The sequence below is a fragment of the Falco peregrinus genome, chromosome 4, assembly GCF_023634155.1.
Source record: "Falco peregrinus isolate bFalPer1 chromosome 4, bFalPer1.pri, whole genome shotgun sequence".
Taxonomy (NCBI): domain Eukaryota; kingdom Metazoa; phylum Chordata; class Aves; order Falconiformes; family Falconidae; genus Falco; species Falco peregrinus.
Genome location: NC_073724.1, coordinates 112,590,374 through 112,616,723, shown reverse-complemented (window position 1 = coordinate 112,616,723; position 26,350 = coordinate 112,590,374). Strand labels below are relative to the sequence as shown.

At 39.0% G+C, this 26,350-nt stretch overlaps 1 protein-coding gene across 1 annotated transcript in view; it reads right to left on the bottom strand.

Moving 5' to 3' along the window:
• Positions 1 to 20,679, bottom strand: part of LOC101915830 (metabotropic glutamate receptor 5) — a 156,222-nt gene extending 135,543 nt beyond the window's left edge. Inside the window, exon 1 of the mRNA XM_027779416.2 lies at positions 20,436 to 20,679. Coding sequence (XP_027635217.1) covers positions 20,436 to 20,665 — 230 coding nt within the window. The 5' untranslated portion in view covers positions 20,666 to 20,679. The remainder of the gene's footprint in view (positions 1 to 20,435) is intronic.
• Positions 20,680 to 26,350: the final 5,671 nt, after the last annotated feature.

Here is a 26,350-nt window from a genome sequence, read left to right as displayed (position 1 = left end):
ACATGCTAAGTGGCCCCAAACCCCTACATAACCAATGCATGGTGAGCTCTGAAGCTTTTGAAAAATCTTCAGATCACTCAACTTCAAGGTCACAGAGATAATCGTACTGCCCAATTTCTTTATGTAAAATTTCCACAAAGCACAACAGATTATTTTCATTTGTCTGTCACTAGGTGACAATGAAATATAATGGAGGACATCTTGATAAGTTACTTTCAGCTGCCTCTTCTTCCTGTTGAAATCCTATATAAAATGACAGCAGCTAAAAAGCTAACTGGTGTTGCCACATTTTTATATTGGTACTTAAATGATCACAAATTGAGCTGCAAAACATTCCATTGGCATCAAATGGGTTGTGTTATTGGTTTAAAAAGTAAGAGCTTTGCCTGGACCTGTTTCAAATCCTGAGGATGATATTAGATTCACATTTCTACAAGATTCATGTGATAGGTCTCTGGGAATTGTTAGTTTCAACAGTACCTAATTAACACTCTCATGCATGCACAAGTGCAAACTGTATTCCAAAACGTATCTCTCAGTTGAAATGTTTGTCTTGGCACCAGGATTTTTGCTCACCACCAATTAAAATTTTTGGAAGCATTTGTAATTATTTATTTTCTTGAAGTTACAGGAGAAAAATGACCAATACAAATTGAAGTGCAATTATATTGTTTTCAGGTAGCCTTCAATGGTGAATTTTTAAAACCTTGCACTGGTAAGATGAATGGTCAAATACTGAGAGTGGGAAAGAAATGAGGTCTCCAGATCCATTCTTGGCTAGCAGAAGGCACTTCAAGCCAGCAGTTTAAGCTAGGTAAGTGTTTGATGTTATCGTACAGATGAAAAAAAACCCACAACCCTCCTTTTTTTGTCAATCCTCAATATATTTCCTTGATGGAACTGGGATGGTGGGAATGGCTTAGGGGAGTTAAGGAAGCTTTCAGTTCCTGCTAAGGAACTTAGTAGGGCACAGTTGATGATCTGGTTCATTATCACAGCAGTTGTCTTTGTCTCTTAACATCACCTCTCTTCTGTACCTTCTCTGTTTCAATTTTCCTTTCCATTCAGTTTATGATTGTTTACACTCTTCTCAGTGTATCAGTTTTCCCGTCTTCCAATGTATTATTATACTAAGTCGTCCCCATTTTTAGGTACAATTTTTTTCTAGTTCTTATCCGTTAGTTCAATTTTTCTTCGTACTACATTTACCCTTAAATATTGGAAGCCATTATCCTCCATTATTCAAAGAATGAGTAGCAGCATCTTAATTTGCCTATATGCTGGCTTGTAACATCTGATCTCCCCATTATGTTTCTCCTTGATGTTTCTCTGAGGCTTTTGAGAACAAAAAGGGTATTGATGTGATATCTAAATAAATTTATACATAACTTCTTAACTTTATTCACATTAGCTGAATTCACACTGTAAAGTTTGCACATCACTTGTAAGTAATAGGAATATTATTTTCTTACTAGCTTCTATAAGCAATATTTTGCAAGTGGCTGTAAATCCGGTATCGTAATTAATTATAGAACAAAGGATAAAAGCCCAAACCCGACATTTCTTTCAAATCAAAGAAGGCCAGAACAGTTTGACTGGACATTTCCAAGGGGGAAGGAAAAGAAAATGCCTTTAGGTTCTTTTGCAGTTAGAGAAAATGTCACATACATAACAAATCTTAAGTGCTATTTTATTTACTATTGATTTTAAGCACCAAAATGTCTTCTGAGTAATCCATAGGCATAAAGGACAGCTGCTTTACTTACAGAATATGGACACTGAAGAGACATTTAGTACAAAGAAAAAAGGACAGGTGTCTTTTTAGGATATGCAAAGTGTAGGCTTGATTTTAAGCATTACCACAGACTTTCCACAAGAGGAGGAGCAAGTGACTTTGGTAATACTTATTCAGACAGATGTGGCCTCCTCTTTCTGCATTTGAACGTGTTTAAATATCATCCAGGTTCAGACCAACAGGATGGCACTGAACTTGCATGAATATACTCTTCTTTAGAGACCATCTTCACATAAGTAAGAACGGGGGAATTTACCCATATGGTACACTCAGCCTACAACTTCAATTAAAACAGTGCAATTGGTAATTAGGCAATATAATTTTCAGTTACTAAGGAAGTGAAGTCCAACAATGCATTTGAGGTAATGCATGAAAATACATTTTTCCTTTATTAAAGGTATTTGAAATTCTGAAGGTTATTCGAAACATCCAATCTCAGTCTATCATTAGCTGATTAAGCTAATTGGCTGGTTCCCCTTTATAGACAACAGAGGAGATGATTTATGGCAGGAGCCATAGATTTCCAACCCAAATGCTAAATAAACGTCATTAATGCTGTCTATGGTATCTCTCATACTTGTTGGCTCGTACTGATCTTGAATTCCTACTCAGGGATCATTATGGTCTTTCTTCCCCAAAAGAAGCCTGTGCATAGGACTGGGTGGAAATCACATTTTTATCAAGGGTAATAGAATGCCCATACTGTAATAATTTCAGAGTCAAGGAATCTGTGTGCCCAGCACAGGAGATGAGATGGCACTGCCACACCTGAAGCCCAGGACTTTGGTCTCTCAGCTGTAACAGGACCCAACACATCAGATATGGTCTCCTACATGAAAAGATAAGACCTGGGACATCTGAAAAACACAGAGCCAAGGAATGAGAGACTATGGCACAAAAAAATTTTCCAGTGTACATAAAATCCAGCAACTTTTCCCTTCCTGTTAACATCTCAATGTCCCTGCAAAATAGACAGCCAGCCAAGAGTTTCAGTTCAGAACAAACACACTTCATTTCCCTTACAATGCTACATCACACTTGCATAAAGCACTTTGGTATTTTTAACCTAGTGACTTCTCCCTCACTGGGATTTTCAGCCTACTTGAAGCTTCTCTGTGTTGTGAGCTCCTTGGCATGCCAGTGATTCAGCTGCCATAACAAAATGCACAATTTTAAAAAGCTTGTTTTTAATCAGTATCATCATGAGATATTCATTCATAAAGTGCTTATTTATCATCTGACATACATTTCCATCATAATTCTCAATTACTTATTGTTCTTACAGGACAGTGAAGTCATCAGAGAGATGATGCACATAAACACAAAAGGAAAAAGATCAAAAGTGGGGAAAGTATATAACATGTATATGCCTTGAGTATGTGAAAATAGCACTGTTACCAGGGTTACAAAATGGAAAAAAAAATCACTTTTACAATGTATAGAGCAAAAGATCTGGTTATTAGAATAAAACTTGTCCCTCAAGATCCACAGTACAGCATCTTTCTGAATGTGGAATTTCTTGTCTAATCAGAATTTGAAAACATCCCCACTTCAAAACCACACGACAAGGTCAATATTACAAAATCATAGAATAATGGAATTGATTAGGTTGGAAAAAGCACCAGCCCCCCCAGGCCCTTCCCCGCCGGGCAGTTCCCAGCCCCCTGCCCCCAGCCCGCAGCGCTGTGGGGGGCTGGTGTGACCCACGGGCAGGGCCCGGCACTCAGCCCTGTTGGGCCTCATACAACTGGCCTCGGCCCCTCGGCCCGGCCTGCCCAGACCCCCTGCAGAGCCCCCTGCCCCCCAGCAGGTCACACTGCCCCCAGCTCGTGTCATCTGCAAACCCACTGCGGGTGCGCTCCAGCCCCTCGTCCAGGTCACTGATAAAGACATTAAACTAAACAGGACTGGCCCCACTGGTGACTGGCTGTAACTGGCTGTAACTCCATTCACCACAACTCTTTGGGCCCGGTCATCCAGCCAGTTTTTAACCAGAGAACAGTATGCCTGCCCAAGCCATGAGCTGCCAGTTTCTTCAGGAAGATGGGGTGGGAAATGGTGTCAAAGTTTTTACTAAAGTCTCCGTAGACAACATTCATGAGTTTTCCCTCATCCATTAAGTGGGTCACTGTGTCTTAGAAGATCAGGTTAGACAAGCAGGACCTGCCTTTCATAACCCCGTGCTGGCTGGGTCCGATCACCTGGTTGCCCTGCACATGCCATGTGATGGCACTCAGGATAATCTTTCTCCATAACCTTCCCCATCACCGAGGTCAGGCTGACAGGCCTGTAGTTCCCCGGATCCCCCTTCTGGCCCTTCTTGTAGATGGGCATCGCATTTGCTCATTTCCAGTCACCTGGAACCTCCCTGGTTAGCCAGGACTGGTGATGAATGATGGACAGTGGCTCAGTGAGCACAACAGAGTCCATTTCCTCTAAATTTTTGATGTGGCATGAAAAGTTTAGCTTAATTTTTTTTCTGATTTCATTTCAAATGATTACTGATATTTCAGAAAATACAGTGCCAATATTGGAAAGATATTTCAAATACAAGTTTCTGCCTGAAAATGGAAGCATGGAGCCCTGCAACTTTTCAAATATTTTTCAATATATTGAGAGGACATCAGAAATATGAAAAAAACCAGACACATTCTTACAATCACTTTTTCATTTCAGCATAGTGGATTTTTTTTCTATGCCAATTTTTCAGTCTAGAAAGTCCTAATTGGTACTGAAAGTGACCCTCCAAGCTCATTTCATGCAAATCACACAGGTTAGTCAAAGAAGACTGTGCAGATTGTTTTGTGGTTGAAGTACTTAACACACTTTGAATATGTTTTAGGAGATCAGGTACAAGAAGATCCAGTTTCAGGGTTTTTTGAGTACAATTCTGAAATATTGCCTGACTTTGTGATTCTATTTTATTAAATTCTGTGGTTTTTCTCTTATGATTTTAATGGATGAAATGAAAGATCCTTATACAGAAGTTAGAATTTCCTTTGCATGTTTCACATTATTATACATATTTATTAATATTAATTTTCATTACTATTCAGATACCTGAGGATCTGGTTGACAGAAGTATGCATAACAAATGTGAATGTATTGATTATAATGACCTTCAGTGGACTTCTTGAAGTATTACATGACTCTCATAGGTTTACAAAGCACAGATTTGTACATTGTTGTACATGAAGTGTACATTTGTACATGAAATCAATGTGGATCATTGTACAGTCCTTGCAACATGTTAATGCTATGAGGAAAGGTATGTAAGCAGAGAAGAACTTAATAACTTAGTTGCACTTACAAGTCTTCTTTGTTTTAATATATATTGGTTATCTTCTGTCTTTTCCCCCTCCATATTAGTTTTGTTCCAGATCCAAAAATACACTTAATTTCACAAAAGAAATTGAGTACTAGTTTTTTTTAAGTACAGAAGAAGAGATTATGGAACTCTGCAATATTCTCATTAGATTTATGAAATTTTTGAAAACAATATTTCAGGTTAAATTTTCATTCTGCAAAGATAGGGAACGATTGCATTATGCACATCCTTGTACAGTGCATATTTAATGTTCTCTAGGTTAGTGTTTCTGAAAATAAAGCTAGATGGAGGCAAAACAGTAAAAAAAATCACAGTCCAGCTGTTAACGAAAGCCTAGTAATGAACAGCGTGAATAGTTAGTTTGTTCAAAATAGTAATTTAAATAATGTTCAGCACAGACAGAGCCATCTAACCTCAACACATTTTTTTAGAACATTGAAATTCAACTGTGAATTAATGAATGACAAATTCCTCTTACACAGTGAGTAATAATCTGGCACAGGACTCTCGTGCATAGTAATTGGTTAGTCTTTCCAACCTAGCACTTGAAGAGTATCTCACATAAGAAAGGCAAACTGAATGGATGGTGTAAAATCTATGACTATCTCACAAACAAGATTTTTTCATTTCAGAAAACTAGTTTTAGGTGAAGAGCAAGGCAAATACACCAAAATCATGTTTACATTTGTTTGCAAAGTATATAGTTCAAGGTAAGGATAATTCAAGGCTCCAGAGAAGCTTCTTTAACCAGTATTAAACCAAACAGAGAATCTGTTTCAAATACAGAAGAAAAGCATTTATTAAGATACTTGTTTCTCTTCAATTTATTTTTTCAATAACCATATCCACTAGGATACAAAATTCAATTTAGAAAACCATTTACTGTATCTTAATTAAATACCAAAGACTGTTGGAACATTTTTTTCTAAGATCTAATAACAAGATAGCCAATTAAGATGTTAATTCTGAAATAAAATGCAAATTGTGCCCTGTGATTTGCGCAGCATCTCTGAGTTTTGGATTGTTTATGTGAGGCTCAGAATGATTGCTGATTTAAATGACTGATTTACCTGTTTTCTCCTGAATGCTCAGTCTCTCCATGTCTTTTTAAGCATGTGAGAGAGGATTCACCTGTAAAAGGCTCAGACAGGGAGTAAATGCAGTAAAATATTTTAATGCCTGAAACCAATAGTTGGGAAACTACCTAATTAGAAGCAGTGAGTAGAATCTATCATTAATATTACTTTGGAACTTAAGACCCATGGACACAGTCTAGGAGTCTGGGGTGTTAGGACCTTTGCAAGCACAGGCCACATAAAAACTTGAGACATCAAATCAGACACAAGAGTAAAACCAACATAAAATACATGAAGAGAGAGGAATACAAATAAAGAATATCATGAGGTAATATGAAAGTTGATGGTCTTGCTGTGCTAACTATTGCCATTCACAGAAAGAGCACAGAGGAGAATATCCAGAGATGTAAAGGAGGATGAGACATTTTGTGGGTATTGATATGAAGTACGTCCCAGTTTTAACAGGCTGCCAAGGCAGAAAGTGCTTTGCAGAAATCATATCACTCACTGAAATACTCATGGACGGAAGCTTAATTCATAAATGTTACCTATTACTCTTCCTCATGTTTTGGCACACAGTAAGGTTAACGTTTCTTCTGAAGTGAAATTTTCTATGGGATGAAAAAAAAATCAATAACAACAAAAAAAAACCCACTACACAAAATGGTCAAAGAGAAGAAATGTTTATTGGCATTGCTTACAGCTGCTGTGTCTGATTTGAGAGCCCATTTAAATGCCATCATTAGAATAGTTATGAGTAGTGTGATACAACCATTGTGAACTGATCACAAGAAAAGAGGGTAATGCCCACCAAATAAACAATGACTATAAAGGCAAAATTTTCTAGCTACAAAGTTTTGTAACTGTGGTATTGAAAAAAAAAAAAATAATTTGTAGAATTCCTGAAAGCATTTCACTTCTGGAGATTTTTTTCCCAGTACTTTGAAAGACCCATCAGTTACCAGAGCTGAAGATGTCTCTAAAAGTGCTTTTCTATCAAAATAAAATCTTGCATTTTTTTCTAAACTGAATATTTTAATGAAAAGTTATTGTGATAAAGTGTCAATAAAAATGATGGAGCATTTTCATTAATACATACTGATAAGTAAATTTATTTAAAAAACAAAAAATGTTTGGAGCACTCCAAATGAAGGTTCCTGGTTCTTGACCACTGGCACAGATTATGAAAACAAAACAGCCATGTACAACCTTAGTCTGCTTTTATAAAATTAGTTTCCAAAAGACAGCAGCTCAAAAAATACCTTTGCAGACAACCTGCAAGGGTCTAGAACTAATTCTCAAAGTCACTTGCAGCCTTTTGCTATTAAATACTCACTTGCATAAGCATGTAAAGTGCTAGAAACAGTAACACTGCATGAGACTTGCCTTGAGAGCCCTGAGGGATGGGGTCAACATTAAAGCTGCTACATACCGGGAACAGAGAGCAATCTTAGGAACAGTTTTGTAGTTCCACACATCCAGATTCCCCTTGGTCTGTCTCTGAGAACTCCCAGCCACCTAAACCACTAGAAATGCCTGGATGCAGCATCCCCAGACGGAATCGGTGGGGCTGCAATTAAGGCTAGAAATCAAATTCCTTTCTGGAAATTTCTCTTCTGAGATGTGCAAATAGCAACTAATTCAAACTTTTTCAGTTTGTACCCTTTGGGTCAGGCCTGGCTGGGGAGTCCCAAAGGTGGAAGGATTTTCAGGTGTTCAGTTCCTCAGTCAGTGAGGAAAACATCTGGTCTCTATTTAATAGGCTCGGCTGTCCCTTGGCACATCAAACTAACAGCTCCTTTTCAAGGCAGAAGGCAGCAGAAGATACCAGAACCTGCCTCTGAGCACAGAGAGAAGGTGCAGGAGTATGCAGGAATGTAAATTTACTATACTCTTTCAGGAGAAAAAGGGGTTCAAGGTGAAGAATTCTCTTTCCTGAACATAAGTAAGTTCCTGAACTTGAGTAGACTCCCTCCATAGACCTCTCCCGTTTTTAAAGCACAGATGTCTATTAAACCTATACCTGAGGGAGCACCCCACATCTGCCTACCCACCTGAGCAACAGCACCTCTGCTCTCCCCAGAAGCACACATGCCTTCTGAGAGAGCGGAGCGTTGGTCAAGGTAGATCTTCCCTGATTCTCAGCAAATAACGTATGTTTGGATGTATTCACCTCAAATCCCCTTTACTGGGGACAGAAAGGACAATTTATCTTACCGAAGATCTGAATCACCCTATGTGCATGCCTGCAACTCTCCACTGATTGAGCTCAGGCCAGTTTAGTGCTGGTCTTAGATGAGATGAATCCTGCTTTTCTCCATCAGTACTGTAAATGGCTGGATAAAAATCTATTTAAATCAAGAATGAAATTATGATGTAAAACCATTGCTGCTTATTTTGAAGAGGAATAGGTCCTTCTCTCTGGTACGTATGACTCAATACCCATTTCAGAGAATCAAGATACAGCCTGAGCCCAAGATGGGCTTCACTTTTCAAGAAATGTAACAGTCAAATACCACTGCTAAAACCTCAGAAAAAAACCCAGTTGATTCCCTGCCTAGGATCTACATCCTGACCCTGGGCGGATTTCCGGGCGCTTCAGAGGAGAGCTCAGAAGAAAGATGCGTGGTTTCAATGGTCAGCTGGGAACACTGGGACTGCATTCCTGTGGGAGTGACATTCTGCATCTCTCACCTGAATCACTGCAGTTGAATGAAACGCAGGCTCGGTGGTACCTGTTGCTGTTTGTTGCTGCTGTTGTTCCCAGGGTGCTTCTTTAGTCCTATTGTTTTCCACCAGGAGAGAGGAGTTAATGCTTTGTGGAGTATGAATCATTTAGTCTTCTGGCTACAAGAGCACAACCAGAATGAAATAGCAAACTGTCACGGAGCTTCTGGCTGCCAGTAGCTGAAATTGGCATATTGAGTTCAATGTAGTGTAAAATAATGGGGGGAGATTATTAGAAAACACTAATTACCTTTACCCAAGCCCTTGTACAGGGAGATCCCTCATGACAAGGACTTACGGAGCAGCAAGAAGTAATTAGGTTTTTGACAGAGTGATTGCTGCATAAGTAATTAAGCTATCTATTTTCTTATTATTGCTACATAATATCCATTATGCATCTTGTGGTAAAAAAAAAAAAATATATCTAAACTTTCTCAAAAGTTTCAGCTAAGAGATGACAGCTGCAGAAGCAGGTCTATCTTTGATTTTTGTTTATAAAGAAAAACAACAACTGTGTATTTATTACTCCTCTTCTATGTAAGGCAATTCCAAGTAACCAGCTATCAACAAAACCAGACAAACAACCTGCAGTTAGTGTTTTGGTTTCTGGACATTCACTTCTATGCAGGAGTTCCTAGATGTTTGTATAACTATCTGTGGTCAGGGCAAGTAAGTAAATAACACATTTCAGTATATTACTTCTGCTTAACTCTCCTCCCAAATTTCTATTAAGTTTACAACTAACATGAAGCCCTGCATTTTGTGATAGTCACCCTCTTCAAGATATTGCTGAGCTGACAATACATTACAGTGCAATTTTCATGTCAGAACTGATCAGATAAAGTCAAGTTTGGGTGTTTAACATGCTCTTTTTCTTACCCAGACAACCTCCAGGTGATGCACATTTAGCTATGAAAAGTGAACTGATTTAGCCAAACCCTGAAACCTTTGGACACATGCAGAGTTTGGAAAATTACTCAAACAGAAGCATATTTAACTTACTTTGTTTTAACTGCTGGGACACATGGAATAATTTTCCTTTTGGTATGTTTTGGTGGAAGTATATTAAAAAATCAGCTCAATCATGGTTAAAAAGTCAGCACGCAAGATTAACATTGGTTTGTGCATATCAGCACTTAGAGACAGAGAATGTTTAACAGCATACTAGTTAAAACACTTTAAATCACCGGCTTTGTAACTATGCATTTTCCCAGATAGAGATGACTGACTTCTTACTATTCGGCCAGTCTTCACTTACTTTATTCTTACTAACCAACATGAATAAATTTTGAAGGATATGACCCCTTAGTAAATACAGATTTTATCAACTTTGCCTTCCTAATTAAAATACTGTTCATTTAATTCATTCTGTTATGACAGTGTTTCTACTTAAAAGGAAAAATATCAACAGAATTCAGCTTGGGCCATATTCCTTGAAATAGTACACGGGGTTTTATCTGCTTTTCCTGAAAGCAGTATATTCTTGCCAAGATTTATACTGTCTTTTCAAGGCAGTAGTGAACTGAATGCCACCAGAATGAGGCTGAGAGTGTTTTGGTATTTCATTCACGTTATCAGTCGCCTTCAGCCTTCACCTCTGGAGACACAACAGCTTCACTAACAACTATCAATTCAGCCATAGTGAGGGGGAAATGCGCTGCTGTGTGCGCTACTTTGTCATTTTAATAGAGTGATAGAAAAAATGAATTACGCCACGAGTTTACAAATCAGAAGTTTTCATTACTCCGAGTAAGATTCTTCCATAATCACTCAGCAGTGTTAGTGAGATGGGTTCCTTGGTATAAATCTCTGCCATGCGGGTAATGTTTTTATGTTCAGATCTTCAGGGTGTTTTAAGTACAACTAAATCATCTCAAATGTGGAGTTAGAGAAAGCATCTCCCTGCCTTTCTGATCCCCACTTCTCTAACAGAAAAACGGAGCATGTGTAACAATAGCCGTGAAACTGGAACAGTCGAATGAGTATTGTCCTAGTGATCCAGTATTTCTTTCCCTTTATCTGCCACACACTTTTCTCATGTTTATCTATACAAAGGGCCTCTGTCAGAAAGACGTGAACAGAAGTGATGGCAGATTTGCCAAGAGAAAAGGCTGTTTCTGGACCACATGATCTTGAACAGATTCTCTTTATTAGGAGGTGGGAACATGGAACTACAAACCTTTGGGTCTTTCCCTCTCATAAATACCTTCTCTGTATCCAGACGTGTGTGTGGTTTGTGCGTGTGCAGTGAGTCACTATTCCTAGGTGAAGACTCTGGGATGATGCAGATAAAAAAAGAAAGAGAAAAATAGAAGTTGTGGAAAATAACATACCCACATACTACAGAGAAAGATAATAGAAAGGAAACCGATCTTAACCACTAATCAGTACCTTCCCACAAATCCCTATTTGTCACCATGTTCATTTTAAAAGAGCAGAAATAGGTTTGGGGTTTTTTTGGACAAACATATGTCAAGCTTTTAATGGAGATCATTTTAGACTTGCTAGACTTTACACCAAATATAGCTGTTCTAAAGATCAGAATTTTTCAGGGATAATGCTAACTTTCATCCAGTTCCAACCACCTTTAAAAGTTTCTAGGGATATGTACTGGGTCACATTTTCAGTCTTAGCTTTAATGTTTTAAATAGTTACCTTTTATCATATAGCCTACACAGAACGGTGGAATAACAATGCTGGAATTTAAGATCTTCATTTCTTTTCACTTCTTGAATTCTTGTTTTTGAGAAGAAAGCATCTCATATTTTCTCAAGTTTAAATAGAGTTTTTCATTGTTCCAAGAGTATTTTTAATCCTTTTTCTTATACTTGGAAGAGTCTCTTTCATCATCAATATAGGCTCACCTCAGAAAAATCTCTGTGGGCATTGCTTATCACTCTTAGAAGACATATTTGAAATGAGCAATCTTAAGCGAGCCACCCATAGCCTTCTCCCATCCTGTGTTTTAATAAGGTGTTGGACAGAGTAGACCTTTCAAGTCAAAAGTAAAATCAGAAGTGTATATTCCTTGTGGGAGGACAGAGATGCACCCACAAATGGACATGATTTCCCAGCAATGCCACTGACATATTTTTATGCAGAACTGCAAGTATGGGTCTGCTGGCAATATGGTGCTGTCTCTGAGATTGCCTCACTGTTTTTCAACTGTGTAAGTCATGCCATGGATTTGTCCTTTTCCAATGAAAGTAAATCTCATATAATGCTTCAGGATTCTTTGCCAACTCTTTTTCTGTGCTTTTCCCCATGTCTCGTTTCCACTGGGAGAATAGAAATCTCATGTTATTCCAAAGCATAAGACATGTTTTCCCTTCATACCCAATGTTATCAAAGGAGACTGAGGGTAAGCATAAGTCATCAAATATATAAATAGTAGTCTTAGAAAGGCAGGGAATTAACTGCTTCCTTTGTTCACATGGCTAGGACCAGAAGTAAGCGGCTTAAAACAACTGGTTTAAATAGGTAGGTTAGGCATTAGGAAGAGTATAAGAAGTAGTTAGGCATAGGAAACTATTGCCTGAGGAGACTGTGGGATTTTTATCTTTGAAAGATTGTAAGCAGATCCATCCAAAGAGGGATCAAGCATCCTGAGTTCCTAGCCACCACCATTCCCTACAATGCTAAGGCACAACTCTATTCAAGTGTATTGACTGACAAAGCTGCCCTCCCTTGGTTGTTAATGCCAGTCTTAGATAAGAAAGGTCAGATCCTTCAGGAAATAATAATTTAATTGGACACAATCATGATTTGTCATTTCATGAGAAGGATATATTCATTACCAAGGTCAACTAATTATTTGTTTCCTATTGAGCAAGACTGCCTATTGAGCTCACTGAATTTGTGCTACTCTATAGAAGTACTTGAATAATCAAAAGAGCTTGGAGCCTCGTAGTCCAAAAGGCAACACAGGTAAACAGTAAAACACAGTGTCTACCCTGAGTTGCTCAGTGTCTAAAGTAATTCTGAAAGGCAGATACAGAGAAAAAGCAAATGCATATAAAAGTAATGACACATGCAAAATCACCAATATTTATAGTGCTGGTACTAGTATTAAAGCTCATATCTCCTAGGTCTAAGCTCTGCATTCATGACCTACCCCCACCTGCTTCTTTCTTTTTATTCATAATGCACTGCACAAGGGTTTCCTTACAAAGACACCAGCTTTGATTTAGCAGGTTCCTGAACTGCAGATCATTTATAAATTTAAGAATGCTCCAGGAAGATTTTGCTCTGCTGTGATTTCTGCATTATTTGCTGTTGGCCGCTTCCAGAAACAACACATTGATTTGGTGGACCTTTGATCTGACCTGATACAGCCACCTTTATTTTCTAATGTTATGTTTTCAGATGTGTAGGACCTGAATTTCCTCTCAGAGACATACACATCTCTTATAGACATAAATAGAAGGTGTGCTCACTTGCCAATATGCTCACTAGGAAATTCTCTGATGTTTCCTTGATACCATGTCACACCTACACATGCTCCAGGAAAGATACAACATTCCTGTGAGGGCAAAATGAAGACATTCTTCCAAACATGCTTACAACTTATTCCCATCCCCCACTGCCTCCAGCCATATCAGTGACTGTGAAATTGGTCTGCAAGATACAAGATTGTTTAGAAACAGGTTAGATACAGATCTTTTTTAAAAAAAATAATAATAATTTAAAGAGGTAAGGTTAAAAAAATCAAGTTGATTGATTGGTTTGCTTTCAGTGCAGATGTTTACCTCACTTGTCTCCCTAAAATTTTGAAGCATAGCTTGTGGGGTCGTTACGTAAGGACTTACTCTTTTGTGGTTCACATCCTAGAAGGAAAATTATGCTCCTTTTGGTTATTACACAAGCAGCCTTGAGGTGCCAATCTTCAATCTGCAAAGCCAAGCTTCCATCTGCAGCAGGACACAGCTGAGGGCTGCTGCTCCTCACCTTGAGGGTCTCTGAGCTACAAAGCTGCCAGGTAAATGGAGAACACAAAGCTTCTTTCTAAAACTAAGTTATTCTTTACCCTCTAATCTGCTTAACCTCTGAGGACACTGTTTGGATATAGGAGAGAGGACAGCTTTTCACTTCCCCAGTCTCTTTTACAGCTCTAGAAAAGTAAACCTTTGTTTTACTGTGAAGTTCTTTGTCTTTTGGGTGGCAATGAAGATTCTGACTTAATGCTGCTAATTGCAGTGCATTTAATTACTAGGTATAATATGATAGCTGCTTCCTTGGGCTACACATTGATGCCTGACAAGAGTACTGAGAGATAAATGAGTGGGCAGTAGGCAGTTGCCTTAGAGGGAACAGCGTTCAGGTGAGGCTGTAGCAGGCTCCTATCTACCGCAGCTTGAAGAAGAAGGGAGCAGACTCCTCACAGGCTGGGGCTGCGTGATTGTACTCTGAAAGTATATTTTAAACTGCTTGTTTTGTCCCTGGAGAAGAGAGCTGCACGCTTCTACGACATTTAGCTTCCACATTTTTGTCAAAGGTTGTCCAGTTAGGACTGTTCTAGATAGAATAATTTTGACTGATTAATTTCTCCCTGAAGAAGCAGAAATCACCAAAAATGAATTTAATGCATATTTCAGGTCTGCAAAAATTCATATTGTCATTTAAGAACTTATCCACCCATTGAACTTGTACAAACACAGAAAAAGGAGTGTTAACCTACACCACACAGCATATTTTAAGGAGGGAAATCACATCCTCTGCAGTGAGATCTTTCTTTCTCTAACAGACACTTTTACAAGTCTCACGAAAGATCTCTTTGAATTATTGAAAAGAACTCATGTCACTCAGATAATCTATCTCGCTTTAATTTTCCTGCAGCAATAGCTGCCCTTTTTGGTTGCTAACCAGATTTTCTTCACATATTGCTGAGTTTCCTACCAGCCAAATTACTTTGGGGACTTCCTGGAACTAATGGTCCTCCACACTTTATTCTCCTTCCTTATCTCTACTACTCACCTTCTACTGAGCTCACTTCGCTGCAACATCTGTGAGACTCAGAATCAATAATTTCCTCCAATCCTTCCCTCAGGAGCTAAGCAGGTAAATTTTATTAGGAGTGGTAATTTGTGAAATTTAGGAAATATGTGTGTTGTTCTGAGAAGAATGGGCATTGCTTCAGTGGGCCACCTTCCCTCTTGCAGAGCAAGGAATTGCTTGTGATCATCACACTGCTGGAACTGGTGTCCTCCCCTTCTCCTTCAGTGGGACATGCTTTGCCACTAATGGCATGCTCGAGAGGGTTCCCCTTACCCTGGGGCACAGCCTTTTGCATATCACAGAACGCAGTGAATTCTGAAAATGCGGGATGTGGGTTTTAATCTTTGCAAGGACATTTAAAAGCATAGTCATCAAGTTCTGATTGCACGTCAAAGAAACATGGAAACTCTGTGGGGTGTCCTGTAGTTCTAGGTTTCCTGCCTCTTTGCTGCAGATATTGTAAGCAAGACACAATTTTACACTATTTCTGCAGACCCTTGACTGAGTAAGTACCTAAGAGCCATGTGGAGATTAAATCAGACATAAATTTCAGTGATGTTTCTCCAACTGGACAGCTGAAAATCAGAATCAATACTAGAACCTAAGGAAACATTTTCATCTCTGCTAGATTTTTTTACTGGTTGTGTTTAATTTTGTCATTTTATACAAAAGGAAGTCCAGATAATCTTAACTAACTTCTCTTTACTCAAACAAGGTAGTCAATACCAGAGTAAATCTGACACACGTTATGCACACTGGAACATGCAGCATATAGAAATCCCAGTAATTCCTTGCAGATCAATACTGCCTCTGGAATGCCATTTGAAAGCTGGAGATGCTGAGCATGCTGTTTTATCTCTAAATGCCTTTACTTCCCTCTCTCCTTTCCCTTTTCCTCTCAAGGTAGGAAAAGTCCTCCTGTCTTGCATTTGGAATTACAAATCCTTTGCAAAATTTCTGTCTTTTGTTCTGTAGGTTTGTATAATAACTGATTTTATGCTATTAAATAAAACAACCCAGGGCTGTTCTCTTGTCTGCAGATAAAGGGCATGCAAGGCCTGCAGCCATGTATCTTAACATTCTTCTACCCCAAAACAGAATATCTATGTCCAAACTACATCTTGGTAACAGTCCCTGACAGTGCTGTCACCAACACCATGCTCAAGTCCCATCCCAGAAGTGTTAGTTGCTATAGGATAAAATAGTGCCAGCAAGCAAAAAATAGAATAAAATCATTCAGTAGTGTGGTACTGTTCTCTGAACCATTTTGTTTAGAACAGTTACAGTCAATATGCATGATTTCAGTAGTAGCTAATCATTTCTATTGTACTATAGAAAATCATGTCACCTGGCACTAAAATACTTAGTCATTCTGAGGGATATTTTGGAATTCTTGTAGATGAAAGGCATCAGATGAATTTATCACTGGAGAGAGTTATTGCAGATGTTTTTTTCAAACGTCGGAAACTAGTAGTCAACAAGAGCAGGATGAAGGCAGACATACAACATGAAAGAAAATTTCAGCTATTGGAGCTGTTACATAAAACGAGGAACAGCTGAAAATCACCTACAACTACATAGGTTTTATCTGCACAATTAATACTCCATATTTTCTTCTGAAATATGTTCCAAAATTATTCTGTTATGTGAATGTATGATTTACTCTTTAATGAATTTTATCTATAAGGATATCTCCTGGCGTATGACCTGTGGATGACAGAAGCAAGAAGGACAAACAGATGAAGCCTGGTGTCCATATCTCAATTAAGTTGAATAATGGTTACATTAAAATAATTTTTTTTTCACATTTGAAAGACAGCACACTCACCTTTTTATTTGAGGTTAAGTCCAGTTCCTCAAGGTTCACGAGGTAAATATTTGCTGAGCATTTAAAATGTTTTCCATGAATCAAAAAGCTCTGGAATGCTACAATCACTAATGACGTGCCATCTTTCATCTCTGTCACAGGCAGGCAATGTAATTTTAGGAACTGCATAGTACATCAAGAGTGGAGTGTTTATTGAAGGATATCTTTCCTCCTCCCCTTGGGACTGTACAGGGTGATTTATTTGATAGGCACTCTCCTTGGCCACTACATTTTCTGTTTATCTGAGCATAAAACAGGTGCTATGAGGAATCCTTAGCTTTCAAAAATCTCCGTATTTTTGCAAGGCTTCAGATTGGAAATATTAGAGGTAAACCCAAATCAGAAACGGAACAAAAAGCTAAGTGGAAATGTTAATTTCTTGTGGTTTCCCATAGAGCTACTGTGTGGCTTAGGGACTTTAGTACTTTCTGCATTTTGAAATAAAATAAAATAATTCTCCATTTCACAGAACAAGGGTGAAGCAACATGCATCTGTGAGATAACAAATATGTATCCATTAGTAGATGAAGTTTTCCATGTGAACCCATTGCATTTCAGTGACAGGCATTCTCCCTACACTTGGAGTGGCCTTTTCTAACCTTCTCCGTTGAATGGGCAGCCCAGAGCCCAGAGCAGCTCAAGGATCACAGCATGAGTGAAAATATAAATGTTTTCCCAGTCCATTTTCCTGCATAGCTTCACAAAAGAAATCAGTTGCATGAGCCTTCTTTTATTTCAGATGTAGCTCTTTCCCCTTTGAGTGCTCTGAACCATCTGCTCTTTTAAAAATCCTCTGAAATGCCTTTTCCACCTATAAAAATGATGCACAGTAAAGTCCCCAACGTAATCTGCTTGTAAGATCTGGGTTTGTCCTGGTGTCACACCCATCCCAGGTCAGTGACTTAGGCTGTCCTACACAGAACCAACAAACAAGCCTAGCTCTGGACCAACAATTAAATATTTGTGGACAACAAAGGCAAACAGCACAAACGAAGAGAACACACAGCACATCAACGTTCTGGAAAATGGAGCTTTAGATCCCTGCAGGAACTCAGGCCATCAATAGACAATGATATTATTGTCTTGCATCCCATCTACATCAAGAAACCTTCCTGCAAATTCCCCGCTTTTTCTTTTTCTCCACTCCACCCCCACCCCCCCACCCCCCCCTCTTGTAATAATGAGCATTTTTGTGGAACATAACCGGTCCACAACATCCCACACTCTGCACATGAGTCTTGCAACCCTGCAGGGACATGAAGCAGTCCTCTCTCCTGATTAAGGGTGACTCAAAGCCAAACAAAAGTACTCAGTAGGCAAAATGAGTTATTTCTCACTTATAGCTGGTTTATAGCTGGCTTCTAGATCCTTAGGTTCTCTGAAGTGTAGAGCCGAGAGCCTACATCACCCCAGCTGTCCTCAGCTGTCCTCAGCTGTCTGATGCAGCCAAAGGAATGCTCTGGTTGGGTGACGATAAGTACAATTAGTTTACATCTGTCCCCAGCAGCTACTGGCTGGGAACAGGTTAACCTACTTCTGAGAAACCACTTCTCATCCAATACCTTGGAATCTCTGTTAATAAATAGAAAGGATATAAAACAAACCCATACAGTTTCATTGTAAACACTTCTAGTTCAGGCTACATTTTTCACAAGTAAATTCTATAGGACTGCCACATGCATGGACACACATAAATTGGTCTGGTAGAATTAAGAATTTTTTGTTTTAACTTCAAACACATTAAAGTTTAGACTTCTGAAAGAAGCTATCACTTTCAATTTACTGAATGGAAGGCATCTACTGAATAACAACTTTCTTATAACTAGGCATGACAACTCCTACGGCAGGTAGAAACAGGTATTTTTCACTGAAAAAAAAGCAAAGCCAGTTCTCTCTAGACCTTGCTTTTTTGAAGACCTAAGCTGTATTGCTTCGTTCTTATTCACAATCACCAGTTCCTGAAGTCCTTATAAAGGCATCTCAAGGGCTAAATTTAGCAGTGCTGTACATAAACAAATCCCATACAAAATTAAGTATGGCTTGGAGTCTGGAGGTGTCAAGGGCCAACATATTTTTTGCAAAGGATACTTATGTGCTTCTAGATTTGTGTGCTGCTGCACAGAATTGGCAACTTCTTGTGTTGGATAGAAGACAGCAAAGGTCATGTGGCACCAGATTCAGTTAGAGATAGTGGAGGCGGCATTTGCTCCGCTTTACTCTAAACAACTGGCGGGTAGGCTTTTCCACCAGAGCTAGTCATCAAGAGAGACTTTGTACAAGCCCTTTTCTATAAATGTGATTTCTCTGACCTACTTGAAAGGTCCACATTACAAACAAGGGACCTAAGAAGGTCCTGTTTTTCTCCATTAACTATAAAGGGAATCCTGATTGCTAGCCCACATGGAAGTGTCTAAATTGTAGACATCTAAATATATTTAGGTGAATGTCACTCTGAGGGCTTTGGTCCTTTTGGGTGTCAGTCCAGGCAAGGGCCAAGATAATTCATGGAAGAACCTACAGATAAAAAGTATTTGAAAAGAAGGGTGGACACAGTTGCTATAAGACAGAGAAATATTGAAGGCATTCACATCTGAAATTGCCAAAATGTAGGCTGATGCCACAGAGTAAGGGTAGAGGCAGGAGTCCCTGTTGTTGCCTGCTTGCATTCCCCTTTGCCCGAGGGGAAGAGAAGCTGTGTGCAACAGGGCGGACAGGAGATAGAGGCGGGTGTCCTACCAGCAGGACAGTCAGCGTCCCAGCTTTCAAGACAGCTGGGCAGAGGTGCAGTCCTTACAAGTTTCCCTGAAGGTCTCACCAGGATATCTGATTTCATCAACACCATTTTATTTGTGTTCCTGTAGGGTTTGTGCTTGGGACAGCATCAGGTCATCCTTCTAGCAATGCTCTGCAAAGTCTCAGGCCACATTGGCTGACTTCTGGCATGCTCCAGTTTGTGGTCAATACACTGTTTTGCTCATCTTATTTAGGGTTCACTTGTTGAATACATGGCAAATACAAAAATCCCCTTAAGTTTATGTAAGTATCTTTTACTTCTCTCTTTACTAGCCCAGAGCCTTTTCCTGCTGGGTAAACACATCTGAGTGAATTTCCCTTTCCGCCTTCAGTGGTTAGGGAAGGAACCACTGACATCATTGAGCTAAGAGAAAGGCTTACCTATATATTGCCTTTAGGAAGTATGCACATGTCAGCAGATTGGCTGAAGAAGAAAATGGGATGGTTAACAAACTTTGTTTGGGGAATATCTATTTCAGGTCCACCCAGAGGCCACATCAGCAATTCTTAACACAATGTTACTTGAATGAGGCATAGCTTCAGGCTGTATGTGTACATGATGCATTTTAAACTGCAGTGAGCAAAATGGATGATACAGATGAAATGTTTGTGTGCCAGCCTTCCCTTACACAATGCTATTAGGACTGGCCAAGCAGCCTTGTGTTTGCCTGGCATGTCATGAGGATGATGCATGTCTTTGTAGAATATGCACTGCTATGACATGGCTGACATTACCTTCTATCTTTTAGATATGTGCATATATAGGACAGAACATGAGTATGTGCTTTACATATGCTTGACTGGTCTGTTGTTTTTTGCCCTACAAGCTGGCTATAATTGTGTAGCATTACTCACCTGCCCAGCAGCAAAAATTCTCCAGCGAGTCCCAGGCGCCTCATAGCCATTAAGAGACCTCTCACAGTCATGCCTTCACAGAAGCAAGCAACCACTCGTGCCTTGGGCAGGTGGCTCCGAAGTTTTCGCAGCAGCTTGTCAAAGCTCTGTTCACCAGCATTGCTATAGATCTTGTAGGAATGTGCAATGCAGATCCCTTCCTTGGCCGCCATATCTTTGAAAGCTTCCATTCCACTTTCACCGTAGTTTCCTAAATACAAAGAGAAACACATATGCCCATATTAAAATTTGCAAAGCTTTTCTCGCTTTGGAAACAGCAGATATTTTAAAGAATATGTTACATATCTGTGCAGAGACCAGTGTACCGATCTTAACAAAATAATATTAACATTTTAGTGAATCCATTTTTCAAGTCAAGATGAACATTTTTTCCTCAAAACTTCACTTCTGTTTAGAAGCCTGCATCTTTGCTGAAACCAAATGCTGTTAGGTACCTCAGTAGCAGTGAAGATCTGGTCCACAAGGTGTACCACAACAGATGTATAAATTGCCATCTCTTCTGATTCCCCTAAGTTGACTGAATGTGGCCAAGTGCTCCGGGGTTTATTTCAGAAAATTTAAAAAGATACGTTCACAATAAATTTTGAGGTGTAATATTTTAAGTGTAAGCAAAACCAAACAATGACTCATAACAACACGACTTTGATAATAATGCAATCTGAAAAGCAGCAATTTTTTAATTACACTGAAAGGTAAAACTTACTGTGTTGAAGAAAGAACTTCTGGAGAATGAGTAGCAAAATTGAGGATTAGCATTATAGGTATCACAAGATCACAGATTAACTAAATATACTTCTAGGGTTTTTTTGGGGGGTAGGGTTTGTTTGTTTGGGTTTTTTTTTTCTTTATTAATTGTCTACCAATCCAACAGGAAAAATATCTTCAATCTATTCTTCCTCTATGGGATAAACTGGTAATAAATATTAACAGATAGATACATTTGTCCTTTATGCTGTCTCACCATAAAAAATTTCTTCATTGACAGGCCTACGTAAAAGTCACGGTGCTTAAACAGTGGGTGTACTGATAACACTGACAACCATCCTGACCAGGATTGTCTTTCTGGTTCCCTGTGCTCCTCCATCTGGCTGTCTAAATCTGTTTCATGTCTCATTTAAGTATGCCTCTGAGGAAGGAAATCTTTCTCCAAAATATCGCCTTAACCCCTCAGTAATATTCCACAGAAACACAGTCAGTAAATTAATAAGACTGGGAGTGTTAAAGTAATGCTGTTGCAAGGAATCCTGATCCTTCCCTTATTTCTGTTAGTTTGCAGCTGGAAGAAGCTGTAAGGAAAACACCTTCTTTTACTAACAGAGTTGCAAGTATATAAGAGCACTGACAGTGAAAATGCATGTGAAGCAGTGAGAATCAGACAGCTGCATGGGGACTGCTGTCTCTTTTTGTGACCCAGAACATCGGAGCTGTCAAGCATCCAGCTTGCCCACCTGGGGAGTTGTCCCCGTTGCTCTGGTGCTAAGTTTAGAGGCTGTATTACGCTCAGCACTGTATATGAATGTGAAAAACAGTCTTCCCTTTGAAGATCTTACCACAGAAATAGGCAAAAGAGACAAAGAGCAGAAGAGAGGAAATACCATCACCTTCACATCAGGAATAAATCACTGCCACCCTGAACCTGTGCCTGAAATGGTGCCCAGCCAGAATGGCAACCCAAATGCAGATCTCCTTAGCTAATACGACTTTCATTTTCCTATCCGCTGTAAATAGATAGGCCTGGTGGAAAACCCAGGACTATGCAACTTGTTCCTGGGAAAATGCCTTAAGATTTTTTAAACTCAGTGGTTGCAGTGCTTCCTGGGAATCGTAAATCAGGTGCCTGGTGCTTCCCCACGTGTCACGCTCTCAGGGCAAACTTTGTTTCCTGTGATACATGAACATCAGGTGATCCCCACGAGACACTGAAGCGGTTCAGCTAGAGGTTGAAAACGTGATGCCTCATGAAAGATGTATGATAGCCTCAGAAGTCGGTCTGAAGGAAAAATAGGGGTCAGTCATATTTAACTCCCACTGGGCCCTGAGGCCATCTGAAATAAAATTAAGCTGTTTGACAGGAAATACACTTCTTTGTTTAAAATTACTCTCGTTTAGGTCAACCTGGATCAACATTAAATGTTCTGTTTCTCTTTTTCCTAGCAGGAAACAAAAGGAAAAAAAGGCCATATCAAACTTTGCCATAGAAGATGAAAGTTTGAAAAAAAGCTGTTCCATAGTATACCTCAAAGAGATTGAAATTCTGAAGACTTCATTTTCTGTCAAAAAAAACCTGTCAATGGAAAATTCCCAGCCAGGTCTAATTGACTTACAGAACTGGATCTCTTCAATGTTCCAGATACTGCTGTCTTTGAAAGTGTTATAAGAGTACAAACTGTTACCCTGAGGCTTGCTATAAAGCTGAGAACAGGTTTAATTACAGCACTGAAAAATAGTAAGTCTTGCAATGAACATGAAGTGCATTAACTCTCTTCCAGTTAAATAAAGTTTGCTCTGGCACAAATGCCATGGTCTCATCATGGATCAAGAGGGGGAGATTTTGTGAAACCATACAGAAAGCAATGCAACATCCAAAACAAGAGGAAACATGTTAAACTACCAAGGCCACTTAGAAAAGTGTTACATTCTTAACATTTGGAAGAAAACCATCTTGGCAGTCCAAATCTGAGAGTGACTGAGTTCTCCAGCTGGGAAAACTATAGCTGTATGGCATAATCTCAAGGGAGGTTTGATGAAAACAGAAAGCAGCTTTGCTTCAAGATGCTCACACAAATACACCAGTGGAGCTCTTGTCATGATCATTGCTGATTAAACTCTACTTAATTAATTATTCATATTGAATTCCCCTGTTGTGCAAGAGGTTTGATGAGGTATGTATATTTAATTTGAGCTATACTTTGGGGATAATGAACACTCCTTGATGGAAAAAGAAAATCTTTCCTGTTAAACTCCTTTGCACACAGATTAGGATGGATTTCTTCTGGGCTAGCTTTCTTTTAGTGTAAAACCTGCAAGTGCATGAAGGTATACATGTAGCACTGAGGGAGTGGGAGTGGAAACTGGGTAAGTTACATTACATCTTTCCTTGAGGATGAGATGTGAGGTTCACAGTGGAAGATCATCTCCATGCTTGGAACTGAGCTCCTCATGGACATCTGGTTCTTGAACTGTGGTATATCCACAGCAGTACTATCAAACCTGCCACAGCAAGAGCAAGTTCCCTCTAACAGTGCAGCTCTCACTCTTCATCCAGGTCTATGACACAAGGAGAAGGATTACAGGGACTTTAGGGTTTGCACGCATGGATGGACAATTGAGCACTTATGCAGCCTGACCCTGAGGAGGAGTTTGTAGTTTCACCGCCAAGGGAAAATTAATTCAGACTTCCTAAGCTGGAATCAAAACGTCTTCTGTGAGTCTCCTGTGATCATACAACCATAGACTCCTTTAGGAAAGGTCCTTTAAGATCATCAAATCCAACTGTTAAACCCAGGACTGCCAAGTCCACCACTAAACCATGTCCTTAGAATCATAGAATCATTTAAAGCTGTGATGGAGGCTGCCTATGTCCTGGCAATGTATCTATGTACCTAATTTGTTCCCATCTTTAAATTTAAAGAAAGATCCTAAGGAAAAAAAGCAGAAGGGAAGGATTGATTACTTTTGCTTGGCTAGTTCCAATTCAGCAGAAAAGACTCAGCAAACAACACAAGCTGGAGCTGAAGTATGGTCAATTTGTATTCAGTTTCTCTTCTCCCACCGAACTCCATCTCCATTTCAGCATTTGGAAACTGGCACCTCTATATTGTGAAAGGTTCAGCTGGAGGAGGTATCACAATTTTTTACTGGATGTTCATCTCCTACTGAAAGTTTGTCTGTCAGTGGCGTAATTGGAGTTGCTAGCTGTCGATGTTTTTTGTAAATATGCCCTATACTCACGGCAACAACTGGCAGCTGGGTTCTTTTCAAATGCCAGCCTGAATCCTGCATGTTGCCTACCTGAATGTCTGGCCCTAAGCCCAGTTCAAAAGCTACTCCCATATGTCTCTGCATGTTTGAAAAAAAATTAAAAAAAAAAAATAAAATTACATCATCATGCAAAAGGCTCATCCCTGCTTCAGAGTTGGAATTTTGTTCAAAACTCAAGCATATGCGTCCCCACCTACAGTCTAACTATATCAATCTGTTAGTTCCACTTCCCATGAATCAGTACTAGAAACTATTAAGAAGCTTAAAAAGAACAGATTGTGCTTTTTTCCCCGATGAAGCTTAATATAGTACAGTACATAATAATACCTCAATCTGATAGAAAAGGGTCAGGCAAGCTGCAGGCTGCTCTTGCTGCTCCTCCTGCCCAGCAGTTGAGCCAATTAAACTATCTAACCATAAACCATCAAGATCTTACCTGCATTACACTGCAAAACAACAAGGTTTTTAATTTTAAAATAATAGGCAAAACACACTGACATTACTCTATCACACTAGAAGTTATCAATATGAGATAAAAAGTCTTTACAGCCAAATGGAATAATGAACTACAATTTCTTCTGCCCAGGGATTTTCGGGGTGTCACACATTTCTTTTTGAATACAAGAACTTTTTTATCATTAGCCACACATTCAAATTGTTATCAAGTATTTGTTTAGTTGATAAGAGAGTTGCAGTGAATATAGATGAGAAGCAACCTTTAGGAGAGATTTAGGATGTAAAATTGCTTATGGCAGGTCACAGTGAAAATTCACAAAATAAAAGAAGAGGAGGCTCAAGTGAAATTGAAGAAACGTTTTATGTCATTCATTTAGCTGGTGATAATCCTACCTACCACAAAGCCTATTTATTTAAGTAGAAATGCTACCATCATTTTTATAGACAAGGAAGAGCAAACCAGAATAATATACTATGCTGTTTCTGAGTCACAGAAAAGAAGCCAAGTCAGGTTGAAATTCTCAGTAGATGTTTTGCAAGCAATACAAGGAATATAGAGCTTCACTTTTTACTAGCTTTCATTGGCACCGATAGGACACACTTTGCCAGAAATACCTAAAAAAATCAAAGTAGGTATAATTTTGAAAATGTGTGTGGGAGTAATAGAAGATATTTATGAAAGGCAACACATTGCTTGATTACCAGGATGATCTTCCTGAAAGTCAAGGATATGGGGGTGTAGAACAGTTTCCCAAATGGAAATGTTAGAGGTCTTTTCGACTGCTAAAATTCAAATTAATCATGACAAAACACCAATGCTACCTACTACTACTGATACCTACTAGATATTGCCCAAATTTAACTGCGTATGAGCCATTTAAAGTTTCATCACTACTAAGAATAGGGACATAATATCAAATATTTTGAGCAGCTACAGCAACCACATGCCATTGATATAACATGATCAAAACCACAGCCTCCCTGCTACAGTTATGTTTGCAAATGGAGCATTATTTCATCCTAAAGGGTACAAAACAAATGAAATCAAATCACATGTGCCTGAAATTCTGCAGCTGTCTATGTGTGCTAAAGTAAGAAAAAATGTTTTTCATTTGACAAAAATATTTTATTTAAATGATTTTTAAATAGGATTTCAGTTTCTATATTAAGTATATATGTATAAAACAGCAAAAAATGAAATTAAAAAGGTCATTTTGAATGCAACCCATTAAAAAATACCTTAAATGAGACTAGTTCCCCAAAATATAGTCTGCTTTAATATTTCCAACCAGATCTTCTCCTCAATCATCACTCAGAGACTGGGCTGTTTCACTTCAATTATCTTGAGCACTAGACAGCAACTTCAAGGCCTTTGAGCTCTTTCCTTGTAAGATATTCAAACTGAAAATCTGAATTTA